Source organism: Brienomyrus brachyistius, chromosome 9 (genome assembly GCF_023856365.1).
Source record: "Brienomyrus brachyistius isolate T26 chromosome 9, BBRACH_0.4, whole genome shotgun sequence".
Lineage (NCBI taxonomy): Eukaryota > Metazoa > Chordata > Actinopteri > Osteoglossiformes > Mormyridae > Brienomyrus > Brienomyrus brachyistius.
In genome coordinates this window covers 26,958,882-26,983,720 of record NC_064541.1, presented here as the reverse complement: position 1 = coordinate 26,983,720, position 24,839 = coordinate 26,958,882, and the positions used below count along the sequence as shown (strand labels likewise).

The 24,839-nt window shown below is 43.6% G+C and overlaps 1 protein-coding gene and 1 long non-coding RNA gene across 2 annotated transcripts; one reads left to right on the top strand and one right to left on the bottom strand.

The window, feature by feature from the left end:
* The first annotated feature begins 1,810 nt into the window (after window positions 1-1,810).
* LOC125748815 (phospholipase A2 inhibitor and Ly6/PLAUR domain-containing protein-like) lies at window positions 1,811-4,494 on the top strand. Its single transcript, XM_049025463.1, has 5 exons — window positions 1,811-2,109; window positions 2,622-2,729; window positions 3,069-3,215; window positions 3,645-3,755; window positions 3,994-4,494. Exons 1-5 carry the CDS (start codon window positions 2,004-2,006, stop codon window positions 4,185-4,187), a joined length of 666 nt encoding a protein of 221 aa, XP_048881420.1. The 5' UTR covers window positions 1,811-2,003; the 3' UTR covers window positions 4,188-4,494.
* Window positions 4,486-6,260, bottom strand: LOC125748817 (uncharacterized). The gene is made up of 2 exons (XR_007399682.1): window positions 5,348-6,260; window positions 4,486-4,931 (listed from the first exon to the last, which is right to left on the bottom strand). It is a non-coding gene; the product is annotated as an uncharacterized LOC125748817 (long non-coding RNA).
* Window positions 6,261-24,839: the final 18,579 nt, after the last annotated feature.

The following is a 24,839-nucleotide window of genomic DNA, read 5'->3' as shown; positions in this document are numbered from 1 at the left end:
GCGCAAATGGTGGAAATTTTGTTCAGTGTAGGTTCATGGAATTATCTCATAGGGAAAAAGCCGACTTCCTGCTGAGCGAGGTCAGACTGTCATACACTGCTCAAAAAAATTAAAGGAACACTTTGAAAACACGTCGGATATCAATGGGGGAAAAAAAATCATGCTGGATATCTATACTGATGTAGACTGGGTAATGTGTTAGGAACGAAAGGATGCCACATCGTTTGATGGAAATGAAATTATCAACCAACAGAGGGCTGAATTCAAAGACACCCAGAAAATCAGAGTGAAAAATGATACAGCAGGCTAGTCCATTTTGCTGAAGAATCAGAATCATACTTTGTATGGCCCCCACGTGGTTGTGTGCATGCCTGACAATGTCGGGGTATGGTCCTAATGAGACCACAGATGGTGTCCAGGGGGATCTCCACTCAGATCTGGACCAGGGTATCACTGAGCTTCTGGACAGTCTGAGGTGCAACCTGGTGGCATCGGATGGACAAAACATAATGTCCCAGAGGTGTTCTATTGGATTTAAGTTAGGCGAGCGTGGGGGGCAGTCAATGGTATCAATTCCTTCATCCTCCAGGAACTGCCTACATGCTCTTGCCACATGAGGCCGGGCATTGTCGTGCACCAGGAGGAACCCAGGACCCACTGCACCAGCATAGGGTCTGATAATGGGTTCAAGGATTTCATCCTGATACCTAATGGCAGTCAAGGTGTTGTTGTTCAGTCTGTAGAGGTCTGTGCGTCCCTCCATGGATATGCCTCCCCAGACCATCACTGACCCACCACCAAACCGGTCATGCTGAACAATGTTCCAGGCAGCATAACGTTCTCCATGGAGGATGTTGGGCCCTCAAGTCATCCTCATGAAGTCTGTCTCTGACCAAACAATCAGAAACATTCACACCAGTGGCCTGCTGGAGGTCATGTTGTAGGGCTGTGGTAGTGCTCATCCTGTTCCTCCTTGCACAAAGGAGCAGATACTCCTGCTGATGGGTTAAGGACCTTCTTCTGCCCTGTCCAGCTCTCCTTGAGTATCTGTCTGTCTCCTGGAATCTCCTCCATGCCCTTGAGACTGTGCTGGGAGACACAGCAAACCTTCTGGCAATGGCACATATTGATGCACCATCCTGGAGGAGTTGGACTATCTGTGCAACCTCTGTAGGGTCCAGGTATCGCCTCACGCTACCAGTAGTGACACTGACCGTCGCCAAATGCAAAACTAGTGAAAAAACCATCAGAAAAGGTGAGGAGGGAAAAATGCCAGTGGCCTCCACCTGTTAAATCATTCCTGTTTTGGGGGTCGTCTCATTGTTGCCCCTCTAGTTCACCTGTTGATAATTTCATTAACACCAAAGCAGCTGAAACTGATTAACAACCCCCTCCGCTACTTAACTGACCAGATCAATATCCCAGAACTTTAATAGACTCGATGCTGATCGAGGTCAGACTCATATTCCATAGGAGTCAAAATATGGCAATTTATATTTGCATATTAAACAACTGAAACGATCACGATTCGCATGTAAAGTGCAACGTGAAGAAATGTGTCACATTAGATTCCACAGGGGGCATGAAGAAGGTATTAATGTAGGGAAGAGGGAAGCCTGGATAGCAAGGCTGATGTGAAGTTTAACTGACTAATCTGGAGGCAGTCAAGGAGGTAAGAAGCTCCTCTGCAGTTTTGTCAGTTTGTACTGTTTTTTGTCAATTTGTATTGAATGTCTATGTATGAATGTAGTATATTTATACGTCTAAATCAAGTACCTTTTAAGTATTCGAGTTTTTTTTTGTTTAACATTACCAATTCACCTAAAGGCACGCTTTAGTACTGAAGGAAGAAACCTGCGTGACATGAGCGTAGAAACACGCAGACAGCAAATGGCATGAATCAAACCACATCCTTGGAGCAGTCAGGCGGTCAGACAGCAACGCCACCCTGCCATCCACTTCCTGTAACTGATGCACGAATACTGAGTCACCCCTCCATATAAATGCATGTCACCTTAAGTTCTAAATTGTTCTCCCTGTTTTGCATTTCACTAATCAAGATGAAACTCATTGTCAGTCTCGTCATCGCCTGTGTGCTCGTCAATAAAGGTACAGTACTGAATCAAAACAGCTGTTAGCTGTTTCATGGGAGTTTATTGTTTTTTACTTAACACTGTTCCATAAGTTTATGTAAATCTGAGTAAAAAAGCCATCAAAAAATTGGTTGTTTTTAATAATGCATGCATGAAAGGGTTAAAATTAATTTCCGAGTACGACTTTTACGTACTGCCTAAAACATTCATGATCGTTTTTATAAATACAAATTGCTTTGTCATAATTTTAAAGGACAGATATTTAATGTGCCAGAGGAAATGAAATTGCGAGCATGTTGATGTATGTTTTATAGCTGAAGTTTCACAATAATTATGTAGGAAACAGGAGCTGCACACTTAAAATTAAATTCTGAAGGCTGACGACTGTAAATCCCCATAATTAAGGCTTTTAAAACTTAGAATGAAAATGTGAGACGTCAGCATTGTATAAGTGGTCATGTGTATGGTATATGATGTCTATATCTGTCTCATATATATTGTCTGATATTTAATGTAAATATTCTATAGTGTGCTCACTTCAGTGCTATGAATGTGTGGGGAAAGGGTGCACCCCGAATAGAGTAACCTGCCCATCTGGACAGAAATGTGGGAGCACATACAAGCTTGTCATCAGTGGTGAGTCCATAAAGAAACTTACCTGTTCCTGTGACTTACTTGATACCCGATGAACATTATAGAAGAAAATAAAATAAAAAAAAGTTTTGGACAGTTCTCCAGTGACACTCTGCTTTTAGAATAAATGGCTAAATTGCCTGCTGGCCACACAGAGGATAGAAATGCTGCTGTTATAACTGTTATACTGCCATAACTTTAAAGAGATCAGATATTTGACCATGTTTAATGTCCCAAAGTTCTCATTTCTTTTACATTGTTTTTTCACCAAATACTGAAATTGTCTTGCGTAAGATTTAATAAACAAGTTATATAATTCATGTAATTCTTTTCATTCTCTAGGACAGCAAAATCCATTTGAATCTGAAAGACGCTGTGTGCAACCTAAGGAGTGTTTTTCTGGTTCACTGAATTTAGGATTTAACAGGATGATTGAAATTAACACCACATGCTGTACTACTGACTTCTGCAATGCTGAAACTATTCCTGGTAATTACAGATACTTCTACACCAACTGCGCTCTACATAATTTAACCCTGTATGGATCAAGTCAGGATATTGTAATGATTATAAACTATTGGTATGCTTTGTACATTTTGAAACAAAACCATCTAAAATAATTGCTTAATGTCTGGAGCCATCGAGGTGTTAAAGGTAGTGAGGTATTAAATGAGGTATTAATTTAATGAGGTGTTAATTAAATGAGGTATTAATTTAATGAGGTACTGAAACCAGGTAGATGGGAGAATAATTAAACCAACTTCTTCAAGAAAGATGAGAATATTTACAATTACTTTTGTGATTCTGATCTTTTTTAGTAACCAATGTCTAGATTATACCCAGATATTAATGTTGACTAACACTGGGGTCATTTATAAATCTTTATCAGTGACTTGGTATTGCTGGTCTTTACTGTAGTTTCTCGTAACCATTCCTCCAATGGGAAGAAATGCTTCACATGTTCTGACAAAGATTGTACATCATCTCTCAGATGTCAGGGAGACGAAAACAATTGTGTCAAAATGACAGGTAAGAGTTTATCTGACTTTTTATTATAATGCTGTTTATATCTGTGGCCAACAGAATCACCATTCTGTATAACAAGCTGATCTATGATTTCCAGGGTACCGATAACTGAAGATTGATTTTTCTATTAGCCAAATAGATATATAGTAAAAATGAGTAATTTAAGGTCTGTTTCAGAGTAAGTAAAACCTGATACTCAAGTTTGCCTTGCTAATTGTTTTTTATATTATATTGTTTTCAGAGATTGATGAAGGCCGTAGTAAGTTATCAAAAGGATGCATTTCCAGTATTTTCTGTGATGCGGCTCATATACCTCTGATGATCAGGACCACCTTTGACTGCTGTAAAGGAGATCTGTGTAACGCAGCTCACAGTCAGGCTGGGCTGAGTTTACTGCTGCTGCTGCCTCTGGCCGGTTTCAGCCTCTTCCACTGAACTTCTGTTAATACACTTTTATAGTAATATGTGTTTTTCAGGCTTTGTTCATTTTTGTTTATACTCAGCATATTTAGTATAGTTCATTTTCTGTAAAATCTTTGTATAATGATTGAACAGAAGTTTGGCATTTTTAGTGGCGCCAGCCCACAGCGATCAGCATATATAGGCGTGCGTGTGTGTGGTTTTCCTGTTTGTCTAGAGTGGTGTGCGTGCTAAGGATCAGTTGATGCATTATGGTAAGAGGTTGGCAGTTTTACTTCATTTTCCATTTAGAGGAATGGTGAATACATTGAAGTCTTTTTTATTTGTCATTCTTTATTCTGACTTATCTCCGGACCGGATAACAATCAAAAAGGAAGCCTAGTTACAACTAATTAACTAACAACAGAATTGTTAACACAAAATTACCTCCGGATACAACCCCGGAAAGCTGTATAACACATCTGACCGTGATAAATGACAAATTATTCAACAGCAACATATTTCATATCAAAATATACTGACATATGACATACTGCTGTAAGGTCTCCAACTATGGTCCTTGTGAATTACTGTCCAGTAGGTTTTCTGTCCTTCTTGGCTTCTGCTGAGCTACACCTGCTCTCAGGTAAATATCAGGTATGGCTCTTCTGAAGCCAAGTAGGATAGAAAATCAGAGACTAGCGTTGGAAACCCCTGTTCTCTAATGTGTGACATGTACATTGACACTGAAAACTGGCACCTCAGTCGGGGATGTCTGATCTAGGGCAACAAAGTGACAGAAAGCCGAGAGGTTAATGTATTAGATGTTCTGGTGCTTTCTTTAATTGCTTTGCTTTCTTATAAGTTGAACTCATTTTCGTTCCCAGAGGTACAGCTAAACATTAATTTGCAATACAAAAATGAATCTCTATTCAAATCTCTGTTACAGGTTTAAATGAATGTCTAATATACAAAGAAAAACCATCATTTCTGTATGGAAAAACCTTCACATTTACTTCTAATTCACAGCAACAATATCCAACTTAAATATTCATCATCAGTATGTAGCATCATACACATAATTAATGAAAAGAACCAAAAGTAATGTCATCTCCTTACGTAATACTTCCCTAACAGTCCCTACATACTCATCAAGGTTTCGTTTTATATTTCAGGATTTGAACAGTTTTACCCACCTGATTGTGGTAAAACATCGGCCACAGGTGCGTTAGATGTTCTGGCGTTTTCTTTAATCGGCGTTACCAGGTCCAGCAAAAGTCTCCAGCCTGTTTAAAACGTCTGCTTAATATCCGCCCAACGGAAGCTGAAACAAGCCCAATATTTGAAATCCCGGTACATTGCATCTCAGAGAAATAAAGCAGTATTTTGCATGCTGATCACATTCAAATGTTTGACATTTAAAAACCACCGTTAAACACAATGACGTCACGCAGACGGACGCACTCTTTTCCCAGGTTTGCTAACTTTGGTCAACGAGCTGGAGTAACATTTTCAATTCGAGACGAGTCTACACACATGCACACGCATTTACATGTATGTGACAGTTTTATTACCTTGTAAATAGTCCGTAGGATTTGCAAACTACCCTTCCGTTGTACCAGATTTTAGGTTTAAAATTGAATAATACAGATTTACGGTAAGATTTCATGCGTGACAGTTATCAGCCCTGCTTCCGCGCGCGTCTGTCTCTGACTTTCTGTGCCTAGTGATTCCGTATTATTCAGCATTTCGAGCCACTTGCATTCTTGCATTTCCCCCTTACAGTCCGCTACCATGGAACATTATGGAAGCAGTCAAAAAACCCGCGACCTGCTAATATTTACCCGCAACTGTATGTTCAAAATAACCAAAATTAGGCAAGAAAACCGCGGAACCGGTAACTGCGTCTTTATCTTTTGATTTTTGCCAGAACCAATGACTACCCTCTCACTACTAGCACGGCGCCCTCTAGAGGATGGGTGTTAAATCACATAAATATCATAGAAATGGGCATCACTTTTTTGAAGCCGTTTAAAACACAAAATTAAAAATCAAATTACAAGGGTGTCTTTTTATCCCTTTATATCTTCATATATTCTTTATATGTAACTGTTACCTAAGTCAAATTAGCTTCCAGTCTACTATAATAACTGTTCTATCCTCAACAATCAGTTAAAATATCATATTAGACCAGCACTAGGCTGTGCATCATATAGACATGTATGAAATAAAGAGATGAACTGGTATTTTTAATTATCTAGAAGTATCACATATTCATCGTTCAACTAACCTCTGTCATGACAGGACGCTGGCAGAACGTTTTTTTTTTTTTAAACTTTCCGTGTTTTTTTCCCACCTCATTCACTCGCAATGCGCAGATGCCGTGAGGTATCAGCAGTTCTTAAAGTGGCAGCACCAAATTTTAATAAAAGAGGGCAGTATTACACCACTTGTCTACATTAGAATGATTATTGATTCCGTATTAGCATACATATGCAGTAAGACAGAATGGGATTTCAAAGCTACAGATTAAAACACATAAATTAATTAAGCAGCAAGTAATAATTAGACGAATATCTATGAATTTCCACATACCCCACCTTCCTCTTCTTTAAGATGAATATGACGAGTCATAAATATTTTTAATTATACTAAGAATTGCATTATTTTCTACTAATATAAAAAATATTTGATGTCTGAAAATAATTGATATCTGAACCTGCATTACAGATATCCACAATTTCATTTTTACTAATACAAATACATTTTTTACTATTAATAATGTAAGTGTAGATATCTTGAATTCGTATCATACTCTTGCTGGTAACAATAGATTTTTACTAGTTGGGATGATGCCTGACTCCAAAATGGAAGCAAAGATTGCCTGCAATGCCAGGAGGACACCAAAGGAGGGTCAGAATTAAGGCTAGAGGCCAACAGAGGGTCTAGACAGGGACTGGAGGCCAATGGAAGGTGAGCAGGACAGCGAGCACAGCGGAGCAGATGAGGGCAGAGCTGCAAACGAGGAGAAGGTTGCTGGAGCGCACACCGGTACCAGGGCCGATGAGACGGAGGTCACGGGGCGGCGCAACAGAACAGGGGCCTACGAGGCAAAGCCTGCAAGGTGGCGTGACAGAACGGGGGCCACTCGGAGGAGCACTCAGGAGATCAAGGGGGCTCGAACCCCACAGCAAGTGGACGAGGCTTGGGAAGCAGGCCTGGCTCAGTGGGGAACTCTGGAAAAGACGGGTTTAGCACGGCAGGAGTCTCAGGAGACGAATGGAACAGAGACATCGCAGGAGGCGGAAGAAGTGCAGGTACCTGTGATGACAAACTCGGCACGATGGGATTCTCAGAGAACGAGGGAGACGTAGGCATCTCAAGACACAGAAAGAGGTCAGGTACCTGGGAGGACAAGCTAGGCATGGCAGGAATCATCAGAACTTCAGGAGACGGGCATGACACGGGGGATGTTTCTGGAGGCTGGGAAGATTCCGACACCCCCAGGATTGGAGGGGGGAGCCCCACTCCTCAAAGGGAAAAGCAAGACTCAGGCGTCTCGGGACACGGGCAAAACATAACACAGGATCCTGTGGAGGTGGGCAGTATTTAAGCAAGAACCTCCAAGGACAGGTAGAGTTCAGGCTCCTCGGGGAATGGGCTCGGACCCATAATCAAACGGAACAGGCTTGGACACAAGCTTCACTCGGATAAGCAGGACATTATGAGGATTTTCAAGGGTGAGCAAAGCAGTGGCGGCTTCACCTGAGCAGGGCACGGTGGCTGCAGTGTTTTCTCCTGGGCAGTGCGAAGAGGAGGCATCTTCCCCTGGGCAGCACGTGTCGGCAGCCGCGGCATCTCCAAAGCAGGGTGCAGCTGCAGCACGACCTAAAACCCAGGGAATAACTCGGAGAAAATAACAAAGATGACAAACACCAGCAAACCTCGAGTGGGAAGTAACAAGCAGCACAGACAGACCTACAATGACCGACAGTGTAACAGGGCTCGGACAGGCACATACAGTACATAAGAAAGCTATGAATGTCAGGAGGCCATTCAGCCCATCGAACTCGCTTGGAGGAAATTATTCGTATAAAGTTGGCAGGGTCTTGTCAGGAACAGATTTGAAGGAATCTAAAGGATTAAGCTTGCACTACCCCTTTGGGCAGGCTATTCCATACTCCAGTTACACCCTGTCATGAATCCAGGCGAGAGGACCAGGCATCAGGCAGGGAGGGGGGACAGAAATGGACGACCCACTGATGGCTCATGGGACAAATGGAGGTTTATTAAGCAGAAAAACACAAAAAACACTACAAATAAAAAGACCACGAGGGGTCAAAAGTAAATGGGGATAAATAAAGAGTAGGTAGGCAGGTACTGTAAGTAGGACATACATCTAACTTCACAGGATTCCAACAATCAATCACGCAAACCAATGAATCACTATGGAACAGAACTCAGGCATTGACTAAAATACTAAAACTGAACTGGGTAACGAGACAGCAGGAGTGAGACAGACAATTATCCAATCGTGGAGGGTGCAAGACAACGAGCAATCAGGACACGGACAAGAACAGGGAACAGGTGGAACTTATTAAGTCAAGGAACTAAAACTATGAACTAACCAGAACGAAACCGAAACCAAATGCATATCACCAGACAGAGGAACTAGAAAAAGTCATACAAATGAAACTAAATACAAAAACAGAGGAGGGAGGATTCGAACATAAGACGGAGGAGATCGCAGGCAGCCGCATGCTCAATGCATTGAGCCACGTAGCACAAATTTTCTTTATTTTCTGTTTTTTTTTTGCAGCATATTCATATTTTGAATTTGTATAATTCTGACAGGAGATATTTATGGAGAGCAAAATATTTTAAGTTATTTTAAGTTTAAGTTTTTTATTATGGAATAATAGTGTATTCTGTCTGTTTCGATTCATGTTTATGTTCAAAAAAACGTTTAGTATGTTCAATGAATGTTTAAAAGGTAACACAACTGTTGCATACGTTTTATATCCGTGTGTCTGGGTGTGCAGACTTGTGGCGAATTGAACGTCTCACTCCGGTCAGCTGACCAAAGTTGGTAACCCTGGTATTGTGTGTAGGAGATTCGGTATAACTATAATTTCGTTCTCCATTTACATGCCCGAAGTGTCTTTAAGTGTTATGTAGTTTTGCCTGAAACGCAAAAATAAAACAAAGCAATTAGAGCCAATCAGTTGCTCGAATGCTGCTGTAGTGATTGAAGAACGTTTGTCGGAAGTTGGACTCGAACCCACGCCTTACTTCGGAGAACAGAATACACCTTACTTTGGAAGGCCGTTTACGTTGAGTAGGGCGAATGAGACCACTCGGCCATGGGGCAGTTTCCAGTTGAACCCTAAGGAGTAGGTTAAGTCCAGCCTTGGCTTCCAAGCTGACGTTTTTCTACATATGTGCTTGTGTATCATGGACAGTAAGAGGGGGCAGGCAAGGAGAGGATTTCTCTCTTTGGGGATCAATAGAGTGTTGTTATTATAACGTCTAAAACGTATGATGGTCTGTCGATAAATCAATAACAATATCAATGAAGTCAATGTTTATCTAAAGAAATCAGAATTCAGGAAAAGCCGGGGGCCGGACCGAGTGTAGGGGGCGTGGCCAGAGACAGCCTGCTGACTGTTCCAAATCATGGGTGCATGTTACAAGTCCGGAACATATTTTAACTTAGTACTAACTTAGCATCATATTTGATCTGATTCGACTGAATATCCCAGGTTTCCATCTCTCATGCATCTGGTGTGACGTGTTTTCAGACTCTCAGGCTGGCGCAAAGAAATCTTACGGGAATTGAACGTCTCACTCCGGTCAGCTGACCAAAGTTGGCAACCCTGGTATTGTGTGTAGGAGATTCGGTATAACTATAATTTCGTTCTCCATTTACATGCCCGTAGTGTCTTTAAGTGTTATGTAGTTTTGCCCGAAACGCAAAAATAAAACAAAGCAATTAAAGCCGATCAGTGGCTCAAATTGTGCTGTAGCGATTGAAGAACTTTTGTCGGAAGTTGGATTCGAACCCACGCCTTACTTGGGAGAACGGAACACCCCTTACTTCGAAAGGCCATTTTCGCTGCGCAGGAGGGTTGAGACCGCTCGGCCATGGGGCAGTTTCCAGTTGAACCCTAAGGAGTAGGTTAAGTCCAGCCTTGGCTTCCAAGCTGACGTTTTTCTACATATGTGCTTGTGTATCATGGACAGTAAGAGGGGGCAGGCAAGGAGAGGATTTCTCTCTTTGGGGATCAATAGAGTGTTGTTATTATAACGTCTAAAACGTATGATGGTCTGTCGATAAATCAATAACAATATCAATGAAGTCAATGTTTATCTAAAGAAATCAGAATTCAGGAAAAGCCGGGGGCCGGACCGAGTGTAGGGGGCGTGGCCAGAGACAGCCTGCTGACTGTTCCAAATCATGGGTGCATGTTACAAGTCCGGAACATATTTTAACTTAGTACTAACTTAGCATCATATTTGATCTGATTCGACTGAATATCCCAGGTTTCCATCTCTCATGCATCTGGTGTGACGTGTTTTCAGACTCTCAGGCTGGCGCAAAGAAATCTTACGGGAATTGAACGTCTCACTCCGGTCAGCTGACCAAAGTTGGCAACCCTGGTATTGTGTGTAGGAGATTCGGTATAACTATAATTTCGTTCTCCATTTACATGCCCGTAGTGTCTTTAAGTGTTATGTAGTTTTGCCTGAAACGCAAAAATAAAACAAAGCAATTAAAGCCGATCAGTGGCTCAAATTGTGCTGTAGGGATTGAAGAACTTTTGTCGGAAGTTGGATTCGAACCCACGCCTTACTTGGGAGAACAGAACACCCCTTACTTCGAAAGGCCATTTTCGCTGCGCAGGAGGGTTGAGACCGCTCGGCCATGGGGCAGTTTCCAGTTGAACCCTAAGGAGTAGGTTAAGTCCAGCCTTGGCTTCCAAGCTGACGTTTTTCTACATATGTGCTTGTGTATCATGGACAGTAAGAGGGGGCAGGCAAGGAGAGGATTTCTCTCTTTGGGGATCAATAGAGTGTTGTTATTATAACGTCTAAAACGTATGATGGTCTGTCGATAAATCAATAACAATATCAATGAAGTCAATGTTTATCTAAAGAAATCAGAATTCAGGAAAAGCCGGGGGCCGGACCTAGTGTAGGGGGCGTGGCCAGAGACAGCCTGCTGACTGTTCCAAATCATGGGTGCATGTTACAAGTCCGGAACATATTTTAACTTAGTACTAACTTAGCATCATATTTGATCTGATTCGACTGAATATCCCAGGTTTCCATCTCTCATGCATCTGGTGTGACGTGTTTTCAGACTCTCAGGCTGGCGCAAAGAAATCTTACGGGAATTGAACGTCTCACTCCGGTCAGCTGACCAAAGTTGGCAACCCTGGTATTGTGTGTAGGAGATTCGGTATAACTATAATTTCGTTCTCCATTTACATGCCCGTAGTGTCTTTAAGTGTTATGTAGTTTTGCCTGAAACGCAAAAATAAAACAAAGCAATTAAAGCCGATCAGTGGCTCAAATTGTGCTGTAGCGATTGAAGAACTTTTGTCGGAAGTTGGATTCGAACCCACGCCTTACTTGGGAGAACGGAACACCCCTTACTTCGAAAGGCCATTTTCGCTGCGCAGGAGGGTTGAGACCGCTCGGCCATGGGGCAGTTTCCAGTTGAACCCTAAGGAGTAGGTTAAGTCCAGCCTTGGCTTCCAAGCTGACGTTTTTCTACATATGTGCTTGTGTATCATGGACAGTAAGAGGGGGCAGGCAAGGAGAGGATTTCTCTCTTTGGGGATCAATAGAGTGTTGTTATTATAACGTCTAAAACGTATGATGGTCTGTCGATAAATCAATAACAATATCAATGAAGTCAATGTTTATCTAAAGAAATCAGAATTCAGGAAAAGCCGGGGGCCGGACCGAGTGTAGGGGGCGTGGCCAGAGACAGCCTGCTGACTGTTCCAAATCATGGGTGCATGTTACAAGTCCGGAACATATTTTAACTTAGTACTAACTTAGCATCATATTTGATCTGATTCGACTGAATATCCCAGGTTTCCATCTCTCATGCATCTGGTGTGACGTGTTTTCAGACTCTCAGGCTGGCGCAAAGAAATCTTACGGGAATTGAACGTCTCACTCCGGTCAGCTGACCAAAGTTGGCAACCCTGGTATTGTGTGTAGGAGATTCGGTATAACTATAATTTCGTTCTCCATTTACATGCCCGTAGTGTCTTTAAGTGTTATGTAGTTTTGCCCGAAACGCAAAAATAAAACAAAGCAATTAAAGCCGATCAGTGGCTCAAATTGTGCTGTAGCGATTGAAGAACTTTTGTCGGAAGTTGGATTCGAACCCACGCCTTACTTGGGAGAACGGAACACCCCTTACTTCGAAAGGCCATTTTCGCTGCGCAGGAGGGTTGAGACCGCTCGGCCATGGGGCAGTTTCCAGTTGAACCCTAAGGAGTAGGTTAAGTCCAGCCTTGGCTTCCAAGCTGACGTTTTTCTACATATGTGCTTGTGTATCATGGACAGTAAGAGGGGGCAGGCAAGGAGAGGATTTCTCTCTTTGGGGATCAATAGAGTGTTGTTATTATAACGTCTAAAACGTATGATGGTCTGTCGATAAATCAATAACAATATCAATGAAGTCAATGTTTATCTAAAGAAATCAGAATTCAGGAAAAGCCGGGGGCCGGACCGAGTGTAGGGGGCGTGGCCAGAGACAGCCTGCTGACTGTTCCAAATCATGGGTGCATGTTACAAGTCCGGAACATATTTTAACTTAGTACTAACTTAGCATCATATTTGATCTGATTCGACTGAATATCCCAGGTTTCCATCTCTCATGCATCTGGTGTGACGTGTTTTCAGACTCTCAGGCTGGCGCAAAGAAATCTTACGGGAATTGAACGTCTCACTCCGGTCAGCTGACCAAAGTTGGCAACCCTGGTATTGTGTGTAGGAGATTCGGTATAACTATAATTTCGTTCTCCATTTACATGCCCGTAGTGTCTTTAAGTGTTATGTAGTTTTGCCTGAAACGCAAAAATAAAACAAAGCAATTAAAGCCGATCAGTGGCTCAAATTGTGCTGTAGCGATTGAAGAACTTTTGTCGGAAGTTGGATTCGAACCTACGCCTTACTTGGGAGAACGGAACACCCCTTACTTCGAAAGGCCATTTTCGCTGCGCAGGAGGGTTGAGACCGCTCGGCCATGGGGCAGTTTCCAGTTGAACCCTAAGGAGTAGGTTAAGTCCAGCCTTGGCTTCCAAGCTGACGTTTTTCTACATATGTGCTTGTGTATCATGGACAGTAAGAGGGGGCAGGCAAGGAGAGGATTTCTCTCTTTGGGGATCAATAGAGTGTTGTTATTATAACGTCTAAAACGTATGATGGTCTGTCGATAAATCAATAACAATATCAATGAAGTCAATGTTTATCTAAAGAAATCAGAATTCAGGAAAAGCCGGGGGCCGGACCGAGTGTAGGGGGCGTGGCCAGAGACAGCCTGCTGACTGTTCCAAATCATGGGTGCATGTTACAAGTCCGGAACATATTTTAACTTAGTACTAACTTAGCATCATATTTGATCTGATTCGACTGAATATCCCAGGTTTCCATCTCTCATGCATCTGGTGTGACGTGTTTTCAGACTCTCAGGCTGGCGCAAAGAAATCTTACGGGAATTGAACGTCTCACTCCGGTCAGCTGACCAAAGTTGGCAACCCTGGTATTGTGTGTAGGAGATTCGGTATAACTATAATTTCGTTCTCCATTTACATGCCCGTAGTGTCTTTAAGTGTTATGTAGTTTTGCCCGAAACGCAAAAATAAAACAAAGCAATTAAAGCCGATCAGTGGCTCAAATTGTGCTGTAGCGATTGAAGAACTTTTGTCGGAAGTTGGATTCGAACCCACGCCTTACTTGGGAGAACAGAACACCCCTTACTTCGAAAGGCCATTTTCGCTGCGCAGGAGGGTTGAGACCGCTCGGCCATGGGGCAGTTTCCAGTTGAACCCTAAGGAGTAGGTTAAGTCCAGCCTTGGCTTCCAAGCTGACGTTTTTCTACATATGTGCTTGTGTATCATGGACAGTAAGAGGGGGCAGGCAAGGAGAGGATTTCTCTCTTTGGGGATCAATAGAGTGTTGTTATTATAACGTCTAAAACGTATGATGGTCTGTCGATAAATCAATAACAATATCAATGAAGTCAATGTTTATCTAAAGAAATCAGAATTCAGGAAAAGCCGGGGGCCGGACCGAGTGTAGGGGGCGTGGCCAGAGACAGCCTGCTGACTGTTCCAAATCATGGGTGCATGTTACAAGTCCGGAACATATTTTAACTTAGTACTAACTTAGCATCATATTTGATCTGATTCGACTGAATATCCCAGGTTTCCATCTCTCATGCATCTGGTGTGACGTGTTTTCAGACTCTCAGGCTGGCGCAAAGAAATCTTACGGGAATTGAACGTCTCACTCCGGTCAGCTGACCAAAGTTGGCAACCCTGGTATTGTGTGTAGGAGATTCGGTATAACTATAATTTCGTTCTCCATTTACATGCCCGTAGTGTCTTTAAGTGTTATGTAGTTTTGCCCGAAACGCAAAAATAAAACAAAGCAATTAAAGCCGATCAGTGGCTCAAATTGTGCTGTAGCGATTGAAGAACTTTTGTCGGAAGTTGGATTCGAACCCACGCCTTACTTGGGAGAACGGAACACCCCTTACTTCGAAAGGCCATTTTCGCTGCGCAGGAGGGTTGAGACCGCTCGGCCATGGGGCAGTTTCCAGTTGAACCCTAAGGAGTAGGTTAAGTCCAGCCTTGGCTTCCAAGCTGACGTTTTTCTACATATGTGCTTGTGTATCATGGACAGTAAGAGGGGGCAGGCAAGGAGAGGATTTCTCTCTTTGGGGATCAATAGAGTGTTGTTATTATAACGTCTAAAACGTATGATGGTCTGTCGATAAATCAATAACAATATCAATGAAGTCAATGTTTATCTAAAGAAATCAGAATTCAGGAAAAGCCGGGGGCCGGACCGAGTGTAGGGGGCGTGGCCAGAGACAGCCTGCTGACTGTTCCAAATCATGGGTGCATGTTACAAGTCCGGAACATATTTTAACTTAGTACTAACTTAGCATCATATTTGATCTGATTCGACTGAATATCCCAGGTTTCCATCTCTCATGCATCTGGTGTGACGTGTTTTCAGACTCTCAGGCTGGCGCAAAGAAATCTTACGGGAATTGAACGTCTCACTCCGGTCAGCTGACCAAAGTTGGCAACCCTGGTATTGTGTGTAGGAGATTCGGTATAACTATAATTTCGTTCTCCATTTACATGCCCGTAGTGTCTTTAAGTGTTATGTAGTTTTGCCTGAAACGCAAAAATAAAACAAAGCAATTAAAGCCGATCAGTGGCTCAAATTGTGCTGTAGCGATTGAAGAACTTTTGTCGGAAGTTGGATTCGAACCCACGCCTTACTTGGGAGAACGGAACACCCCTTACTTCGAAAGGCCATTTTCGCTGCGCAGGAGGGTTGAGACCGCTCGGCCATGGGGCAGTTTCCAGTTGAACCCTAAGGAGTAGGTTAAGTCCAGCCTTGGCTTCCAAGCTGACGTTTTTCTACATATGTGCTTGTGTATCATGGACAGTAAGAGGGGGCAGGCAAGGAGAGGATTTCTCTCTTTGGGGATCAATAGAGTGTTGTTATTATAACGTCTAAAACGTATGATGGTCTGTCGATAAATCAATAACAATATCAATGAAGTCAATGTTTATCTAAAGAAATCAGAATTCAGGAAAAGCCGGGGGCCGGACCGAGTGTAGGGGGCGTGGCCAGAGACAGCCTGCTGACTGTTCCAAATCATGGGTGCATGTTACAAGTCCGGAACATATTTTAACTTAGTACTAACTTAGCATCATATTTGATCTGATTCGACTGAATATCCCAGGTTTCCATCTCTCATGCATCTGGTGTGACGTGTTTTCAGACTCTCAGGCTGGCGCAAAGAAATCTTACGGGAATTGAACGTCTCACTCCGGTCAGCTGACCAAAGTTGGCAACCCTGGTATTGTGTGTAGGAGATTCGGTATAACTATAATTTCGTTCTCCATTTACATGCCCGTAGTGTCTTTAAGTGTTATGTAGTTTTGCCTGAAACGCAAAAATAAAACAAAGCAATTAAAGCCGATCAGTGGCTCAAATTGTGCTGTAGCGATTGAAGAACTTTTGTCGGAAGTTGGATTCGAACCCACGCCTTACTTGGGAGAACGGAACACCCCTTACTTCGAAAGGCCATTTTCGCTGCGCAGGAGGGTTGAGACCGCTCGGCCATGGGGCAGTTTCCAGTTGAACCCTAAGGAGTAGGTTAAGTCCAGCCTTGGCTTCCAAGCTGACGTTTTTCTACATATGTGCTTGTGTATCATGGACAGTAAGAGGGGGCAGGCAAGGAGAGGATTTCTCTCTTTGGGGATCAATAGAGTGTTGTTATTATAACGTCTAAAACGTATGATGGTCTGTCGATAAATCAATAACAATATCAATGAAGTCAATGTTTATCTAAAGAAATCAGAATTCAGGAAAAGCCGGGGGCCGGACCGAGTGTAGGGGGCGTGGCCAGAGACAGCCTGCTGACTGTTCCAAATCATGGGTGCATGTTACAAGTCCGGAACATATTTTAACTTAGTACTAACTTAGCATCATATTTGATCTGATTCGACTGAATATCCCAGGTTTCCATCTCTCATGCATCTGGTGTGACGTGTTTTCAGACTCTCAGGCTGGCGCAAAGAAATCTTACGGGAATTGAACGTCTCACTCCGGTCAGCTGACCAAAGTTGGCAACCCTGGTATTGTGTGTAGGAGATTCGGTATAACTATAATTTCGTTCTCCATTTACATGCCCGTAGTGTCTTTAAGTGTTATGTAGTTTTGCCTGAAACGCAAAAATAAAACAAAGCAATTAAAGCCGATCAGTGGCTCAAATTGTGCTGTAGCGATTGAAGAACTTTTGTCGGAAGTTGGATTCGAACCCACGCCTTACTTGGGAGAACGGAACACCCCTTACTTCGAAAGGCCATTTTCGCTGCGCAGGAGGGTTGAGACCGCTCGGCCATGGGGCAGTTTCCAGTTGAACCCTAAGGAGTAGGTTAAGTCCAGCCTTGGCTTCCAAGCTGACGTTTTTCTACATATGTGCTTGTGTATCATGGACAGTAAGAGGGGGCAGGCAAGGAGAGGATTTCTCTCTTTGGGGATCAATAGAGTGTTGTTATTATAACGTCTAAAACGTATGATGGTCTGTCGATAAATCAATAACAATATCAATGAAGTCAATGTTTATCTAAAGAAATCAGAATTCAGGAAAAGCCGGGGGCCGGACCGAGTGTAGGGGGCGTGGCCAGAGACAGCCTGCTGACTGTTCCAAATCATGGGTGCATGTTACAAGTCCGGAACATATTTTAACTTAGTACTAACTTAGCATCATATTTGATCTGATTCGACTGAATATCCCAGGTTTCCATCTCTCATGCATCTGGTGTGACGTGTTTTCAGACTCTCAGGCTGGCGCAAAGAAATCTTACGGGAATTGAACGTCTCACTCCGGTCAGCTGACCAAAGTTGGCAACCCTGGTATTGTGTGTAGGAGATTCGGTATAACTATAATTTCGTTCTCCATTTACATGCCCGTAGTGTCTTTAAGTGTTATGTAGTTTTGCCTGAAACGCAAAAATAAAACAAAGCAATTAAAGCCGATCAGTGGCTCAAATTGTGCTGTAGCGATTGAAGAACTTTTGTCGGAAGTTGGATTCGAACCCACGCCTTACTTGGGAGAACAGAACACCCCTTACTTCGAAAGGCCATTTTTGCTGCGCAGGAGGGTTGAGACCGCTCGGCCATGGGGCAGTTTCCAGTTGAACCCTAAGGAGTAGGTTAAGTCCAGCCTTGGCTTCCAAGCTGACGTTTTTCTACATATGTGCTTGTGTATCATGGACAGTAAGAGGGGGCAGGCAAGGAGAGGATTTCTCTCTTTGGGGATCAATAGAGTGTTGTTATTATAACGTCTAAAACGTATGATGGTCTGTCGATAAATCAATAACAATATCAATGAAGTCAATGTTTATCTAAAGAAATCAGAATTCAGGAAAAGCCGGGGGCCGGACCGAGTGTAGGGGGCGTGGCCAGAGACAGCCTGCTGACTGTTCCAAATCATGGGTGCATGTTACAAGTCCGGAACATATTTTAACTTAGTACTAACTTAGCATCATATTTGATCTGATTCGACTGAATATCCCAGGTTTCCATCTCTCATGCATCTGGTGTGACGTGTTTTCAGACTCTCAGGCTGGCGCAAAGAAATCTTACGGGAATTGAACGTCTCACTCCGGTCAGCTGACCAAAGTTGGCAACCCTGGTATTGTGTGTAGGAGATTCGGTATAACTATAATTTCGTTCTCCATTTACATGCCCGTAGTGTCTTTAAGTGTTATGTAGTTTTGCCTGAAACGCAAAAATAAAACAAAGCAATTAAAGCCGATCAGTGGCTCAAATTGTGCTGTAGCGATTGAAGAACTTTTGTCGGAAGTTGGATTCGAACCCACGCCTTACTTGGGAGAACAGAACACCCCTTACTTCGAAAGGCCATTTTCGCTGCGCAGGAGGGTTGAGACCGCTCGGCCATGGGGCAGTTTCCAGTTGAACCCTAAGGAGTAGGTTAAGTCCAGCCTTGGCTTCCAAGCTGACGTTTTTCTACATATGTGCTTGTGTATCATGGACAGTAAGAGGGGGCAGGCAAGGAGAGGATTTCTCTCTTTGGGGATCAATAGAGTGTTGTTATTATAACGTCTAAAACGTATGATGGTTTGTCGATAAATCAATAACAATATCAATGAAGTCAATGTTTATCTAAAGAAATCAGAATTCAGGAAAAGCCGGGGGCCGGACCTAGTGTAGGGGGCGTGGCCAGAGACAGCCTGCTGACTGTTCCAAATCATGGGTGCATGTTACAAGTCCGGAACATATTTTAACTTAGTACTAACTTAGCATCATATTTGATCTGATTCGACTGAATATCCCAGGTTTCCATCTCTCATGCATCTGGTGTGACGTGTTTTCAGACTCTCAGGCTGGCGCAAAGAAATCTTACGGGAATTGAACGTCTCACTCTGGTCAGCTGACCAAAGTTGGCAACCCTGGTATTGTGTGTAGGAGATTCGGTATAACTATAATTTCGTTCTCCATTTACATGCCCGTAGTGTCTTTAAGTGTTATGTAGTTTTGCCTGAAACGCAAAAATAAAACAAAGCAATTAAAGCCGATCAGTGGCTCAAATTGTGCTGTAGCGATTGAAGAACTTTTGTCGGAAGTTGGATTCGAACCCACGCCTTACTTCGGAGAACAGAATACACCTTACTTTGGATGGCCGTTTATGTTGAGTCGGGCGAATGAGACCACTCGGCCATGGGGCAGTTTCCAGTTAAACCCTAAGGAGTAGGTTACTGATCCGGGACGTCCAGAGACAGGCAGGGCGGAACCGGGATGTCCAGAGACAGGCAGGGTGGAACCGGGACGTCCAGAGACAGGCAGGGCGGAACCATGACGTCCAAAGACAGGCAGGGTGGAACCGGGACGTCCAGAGACAGGCAGGGCGGAACCATGACCTCCAGAGACAGGCAGGGTGGAACCGGAACGTCCAAAGACAGGCAGGGCGGAACCGGGACGTCCAAAGACAGCAAGGGCGGAACCGGGACGTCCAGAGACAGGCATGGCGGAACCGGGACGTCCAGAGACAGGCAGGGCGGAACTGGGACGTCCAGAGACAGGCAGGGCGGAACCATGATGTCCAAAGACAGGTAGGGCGGAACCGGGACGTCCAGAGACAGGCAGGGCGGAACCGGGACATCCAGAGACAGGCAGGGCGGAACCGGGAAGTCCAGAGATAGGCAGGGCAGAACCCGGGACGTCCAAAGACAGGCAGGGCAGAACCCGGGACGTCCAGAGACAGGCAGGGTGGAACCGGGACGTCCAGAGACAGGCCGGGCGGAACCGGGACGTCCAGAGACAGGCAGGACGGACCCGGGACGTCCATAGACAGGCAGGGCAGGAACCGGGAAGTCCAGAGATAGGCAGGGCAGATCCCAGGATGTCCAGAGACAGGCAGGGCGGAACCATGACGTCCAGAGACAAGCAGGGCGGAACCGGGACGTCCAGAGACAGGCAGGGCGGAACCATGTCCTCCAGAGACAGTCTGGGCGGAACCGGGACGTCCAAAGACAGCAAGGGCGGAACCGGGACATCCAGAGACAGGCATGGCGGAACCGGGACGTCCAGAGACAGGCAGGGCGGAACCCGGGACGTCCAGAGACAGGCAGGGTGGAACCGGGACGTCCAGAGACAGGCAGGGTGGAACCGGGACATCCAGAGACAGGCAGGACGGACCCGGGACGTCCAGAGACAGGCAGGGCGGAACCGGGAAGTCCAGAGACAGGCAGGGCAGAACCCGGGACGTCCAGAGACAGGCAGGGCGGAACCATGACGTCCAGAGACAGGCAGGGCGGAACCGGGAAGTCCAGAGACAGGAAGGGCGGAACCAGGACATTCAGGGACAGGAAGAGCGTAATGGCCCCTTATGAGCTGGAAGCCGTCAGTCTAAACTTGTTCTCTGCTCCCTCAACCATTTCATTAGTATTATTCAGTACAGTATTTTAGGCCTACCAATTCATTGGTTATCCATTATGCGCCAAATTCATGGGCATGGTTTTTGAATACATACGTCCATGCTTCTCACACCAGCCAATATACGTAATAGTACTTTTACAAGAAATATGAAACCTAGGTTCAGAGTATTGGTGATGTTTGAGCCATAAATTTGCGGAAGATGAAACCATACGAACAGACAAGTTTCAGTACTGGCAGTACTGGTACTGGAACGGACACCTGTACTGGCAGTTTCAGTTATTCAGTTTGCTGCAGTCCAAAAACAGAAAGTCAAACCACACACCAAGCGAGTGCAGGCTGTAATATGCTGACATCCGAAAGCCCCGTTCTGCCCAGTAAGTGACTCATCTCCCTTTGTCCTCATACTCACACTTCCCCTGAGAACTCTCATTGTCTCGCATTCTCGATGTTTGCATTCAGTGCTGCATTATCACAGTGTCTGTGTTAAAAAATGTACAAAAAAAGAATGAATTCATTGCTCCCTTGATGCATGGTATTTTTTCTCTTCGAATGTCAGAATCCCTTTCTTTCTTTTGAAAGAGAGAGAGTACAGATTTAAGATTCAGGAGGTCTGTTTGTCACATACACAGTTGTACACATACAACATGTAGCGGAATGTAGCCCTGCTCACTCCGAGCAGCTGTGCATGATAACAAAATATAGAGGAAAAGAACAGGGAAAAATAATAATATAAAATAAAAAATATATCAAATGTTCAGCTGTATATAATCTATACATAAGTGATAGGTAAGGGGTATTTAGCTGTGCAATATAAGTGCAATGTGCAAGCAGCCTGAGGTATGTGCCAACAATTTGGACAGTGTGAAGCAGTACTTATAGGATATGTCATTGTTAAAGTGACTGAACAGTCACTGTAGAGTCTGGCGGAAGGCCTAGAGGCGTTGAGTATTGTCCTGGTTTAGGAGTCTTATGGCCTGGGGGAAAAAGCTCCTCCTTGACCTTTCCGTTCTGGTCATAAGGCTGCGGAAGCGTTTGCCTGAATTCAACAGGCAAATCAGAGTTATAGGGGTGGGAGGAGTCCTTGGAGATTTTTGTTGCTCTGGTCCTACAGAGGCTGTTGCAGATGTCTTGTAGTGTGGGCAAGGCAGATCTGGTGCAGCACTAAGCTGCTCTAAGGGCAGAGCAGTTCCTAAACCATTGTATGATGCTTATGGTCGGGATGCTCTCTATGGCGGCCGAGTAGAAGGCCTTAAGAACTGCAGGAGAGACCTTAAACCTTCTCAGCTGCCTCAGATGGTAGACCCGCTGCCTCACCTTGCTGACCAGAGTGCATGCGTGTGTGGACCATGTGAGGACACTGCAGTCCAGCTGTGGCAAGTCAGGAAGGGCCCACAGTCAGACACTGCAGTCCAGCTGCAATGAGTCAGGAAGGTCCCGCAGTCAGACACTGCAGTCTAGCTGTGGCAAGTCAGGAAGGTTCCGCTGTCAGACACTGCAGTCCAGCTGTGGCGAGTTAGGAAGGTCCTGCAGTCAAACACTGCAGTCCAGCTGTGGCGAGTCAGGAAGGTCCTGCAGTCAGACACTGCAATCCAGTTGCGGCGAGTCAGGAAGGACTCGCAGTCAGACACTACACTCCAGCTGCAATGAGTCAGGAAGGTCCCGCAGTCAGACACTGCAGTCCAGCTGTGGCAAGTCAGGAAGGACCCGCAGTCAGACACTACATTCCAGCTGCAATGAGTCAGGAAGGGCCCGCAGTCAGACACTGCAGTCCAGTTGTGGCGAGTCAGGAAAGACTCGCAGTCAGACATTGCATTCCAGCAATGGAGATGTAATTGTACAATTTCATGCAGCGTAAACCATGCAGCCTTTCTGTAGTGGTTATCGGTGTGTGCTGAATGTGCAGCAGGATTGTGCAAAGATGAAGCTACCTGGGACCTTAATAAAATCATTTTTCATTTATCACACACAGGTGAGCGCACTCCCACCAGCGGACTGAGAGCGCGGGTCGGAAAATGTCGCGTCAACCACCAGAAAAACAGACAAAAATATCTATATTATATGTATAATATAATAAAAGAAATGTCCTGATGTTTAGTTCAGTTGTTATATTGACTGCTGTCATTAAAAGAGACACATGAAGACCATGAATCCTGTCGGTGTCTGTCTGTCCCCCCCGCTGCCACCGCCAAAGCTGTAAACCCAGGAGAAACACTGATGTGGCTTGACTAGGTTGGGTTTCTTGTTTGTATGTCTCTCGGAAAAAAAGAATCTCACTCCAAATCTGCTAAAATATAAAGCAACAACAATCCTGTAGGTGTCTATGAGTGAAACCATACTGTCCCTGCCGCATTCCTGCTGGGTCCAAATATCCCACCACACAAGCACACCGCATGAAGAAAGAAATCCGGGGAACGAGCTAATAACATGGATAACAGCAGCAGCAGCTCCTAGAGGCTACAATAGTATTAAACTTAATATAAATAATTCAACGAAAGTTAATGGTATTTTGGGGATTTAGAAAACTTATATAAGATTATTCATATATTTGATACAAAACAATTTCTTAAACACTAAAACCTGTGATTTTAGTTTAAACTTAATTGAACCGCTTTTACAGTCACGCAACGTTGAATTTAACACATTTAAAGAGAATTTCAAACATTTATTTCAATCTTAAGATGGCCAAAGGTTTTTTTTTCTTCCAGTAGGCCTTTGGAAACACGGTCCCTGACATCCACTTCCTATAACAGATGCACGGATATTCTTAGTCACTCCTCCATATAAAAGCATGTAACTGCAAGTTCTGATTAACTTGCATTGCATTTGATGAAACTCAAGATGAAACTCACTGTCAGTCTCATCATCGCCTGTGTGCTTTTCAATAAAGGTACAGTACTGAATCAAAACAGCTGTTAGCTGTGGTTTCATGGGAATTTACTATATTTTACTTAACACTGTTCCATATTTTTTTTAAATTGAGAAATTAAAAAAGTTATGTAAATCTGAGTAAAAGATGCCATCAAAAAAGTTTGCTTCTGTTTTTAATAATGCATGCATGAAAGGGTTAAAACTTAATTTCTTAGTACAACTTTAATACGCATTGTCTCAGAAACATTTATGATTTTTTTTTTCTAAATACAAACAGCTTTTATTGTCTTAATTTTAAAGGAAACAGATGTTACTGCACTTTTCATACCTGAAGTTTCACAATAATTACAGAGGAAAGGGGGACTGCACACTTAAAAATAGACTGTCCACTGTAAATCCCCATAATTAAGGCTTTTAAAGCTTTGAATAAAAATGTGAGACGTCAGCATTGTATAAGTGGTCATGTGTAAGGTATATGATGTCTATATCTGTCTCATATATATTGTCTGATATGTAATGTAAATATTCTATAGTGTACTCGCTCCAGTGCTATGAATGTCCTCAGGAAGGGTGCATCCTGGAAGAAAAATCTTGCCCATCTGAACAGATATGTGGGAGTGGATCAGTGACTACCTTCATTGGTGAGTCCGTAAATAAACTTACCCGTACCTGTGAATTACCTGATACCTGTAATTTTATAGAAGAAAAATGTTGGACAGTTCTCTAGCGACACTGGAATAAATGATTAAATTACCTGTTGACCACACCGGGGGTTATTACTTTAATAATACTCTTTAATAACAATGCTGAATGCTGCTTTTATTATTATTTTAAAGAGAACAGATATTTGTTTAATGTTTAATGTCCCAAAGTTCTTGTTTCTTGTTTCGAATAGAAGACGTTTTTTTCCCCCTCAAAATACGTTTGAAAAAGTGGTGTCGTCTTACATAGTATTAAATGGCACCAAATACAATATTTTGCATCGAGTGTTTTCAATAACAGTGATATACATCTGCCGTAAGATTTCTTGCGTGAACACGAAAGTGAAAAAGCGTGAGTGTCAGTAACAAAACAGTAACATTCTCA

Bases quoted from the DNA above. Each gene is read 5' to 3' on its own strand.
- LOC125748815 (XM_049025463.1), top strand. From the start codon at position 2,004: ATGCATGTCACCTTAAGTTCTAAATTGTTCTCCCTGTTTTGCATTTCA. The intron at 2,110-2,621 runs GTACAGTACTGA...AATATTCTATAG, and splicing joins CTGTGTGCTCGTCAATAAAG to TGTGCTCACTTCAGTGCTAT. The intron at 3,756-3,993 runs GTAAGAGTTTAT...TATTGTTTTCAG, and splicing joins CAATTGTGTCAAAATGACAG to AGATTGATGAAGGCCGTAGT.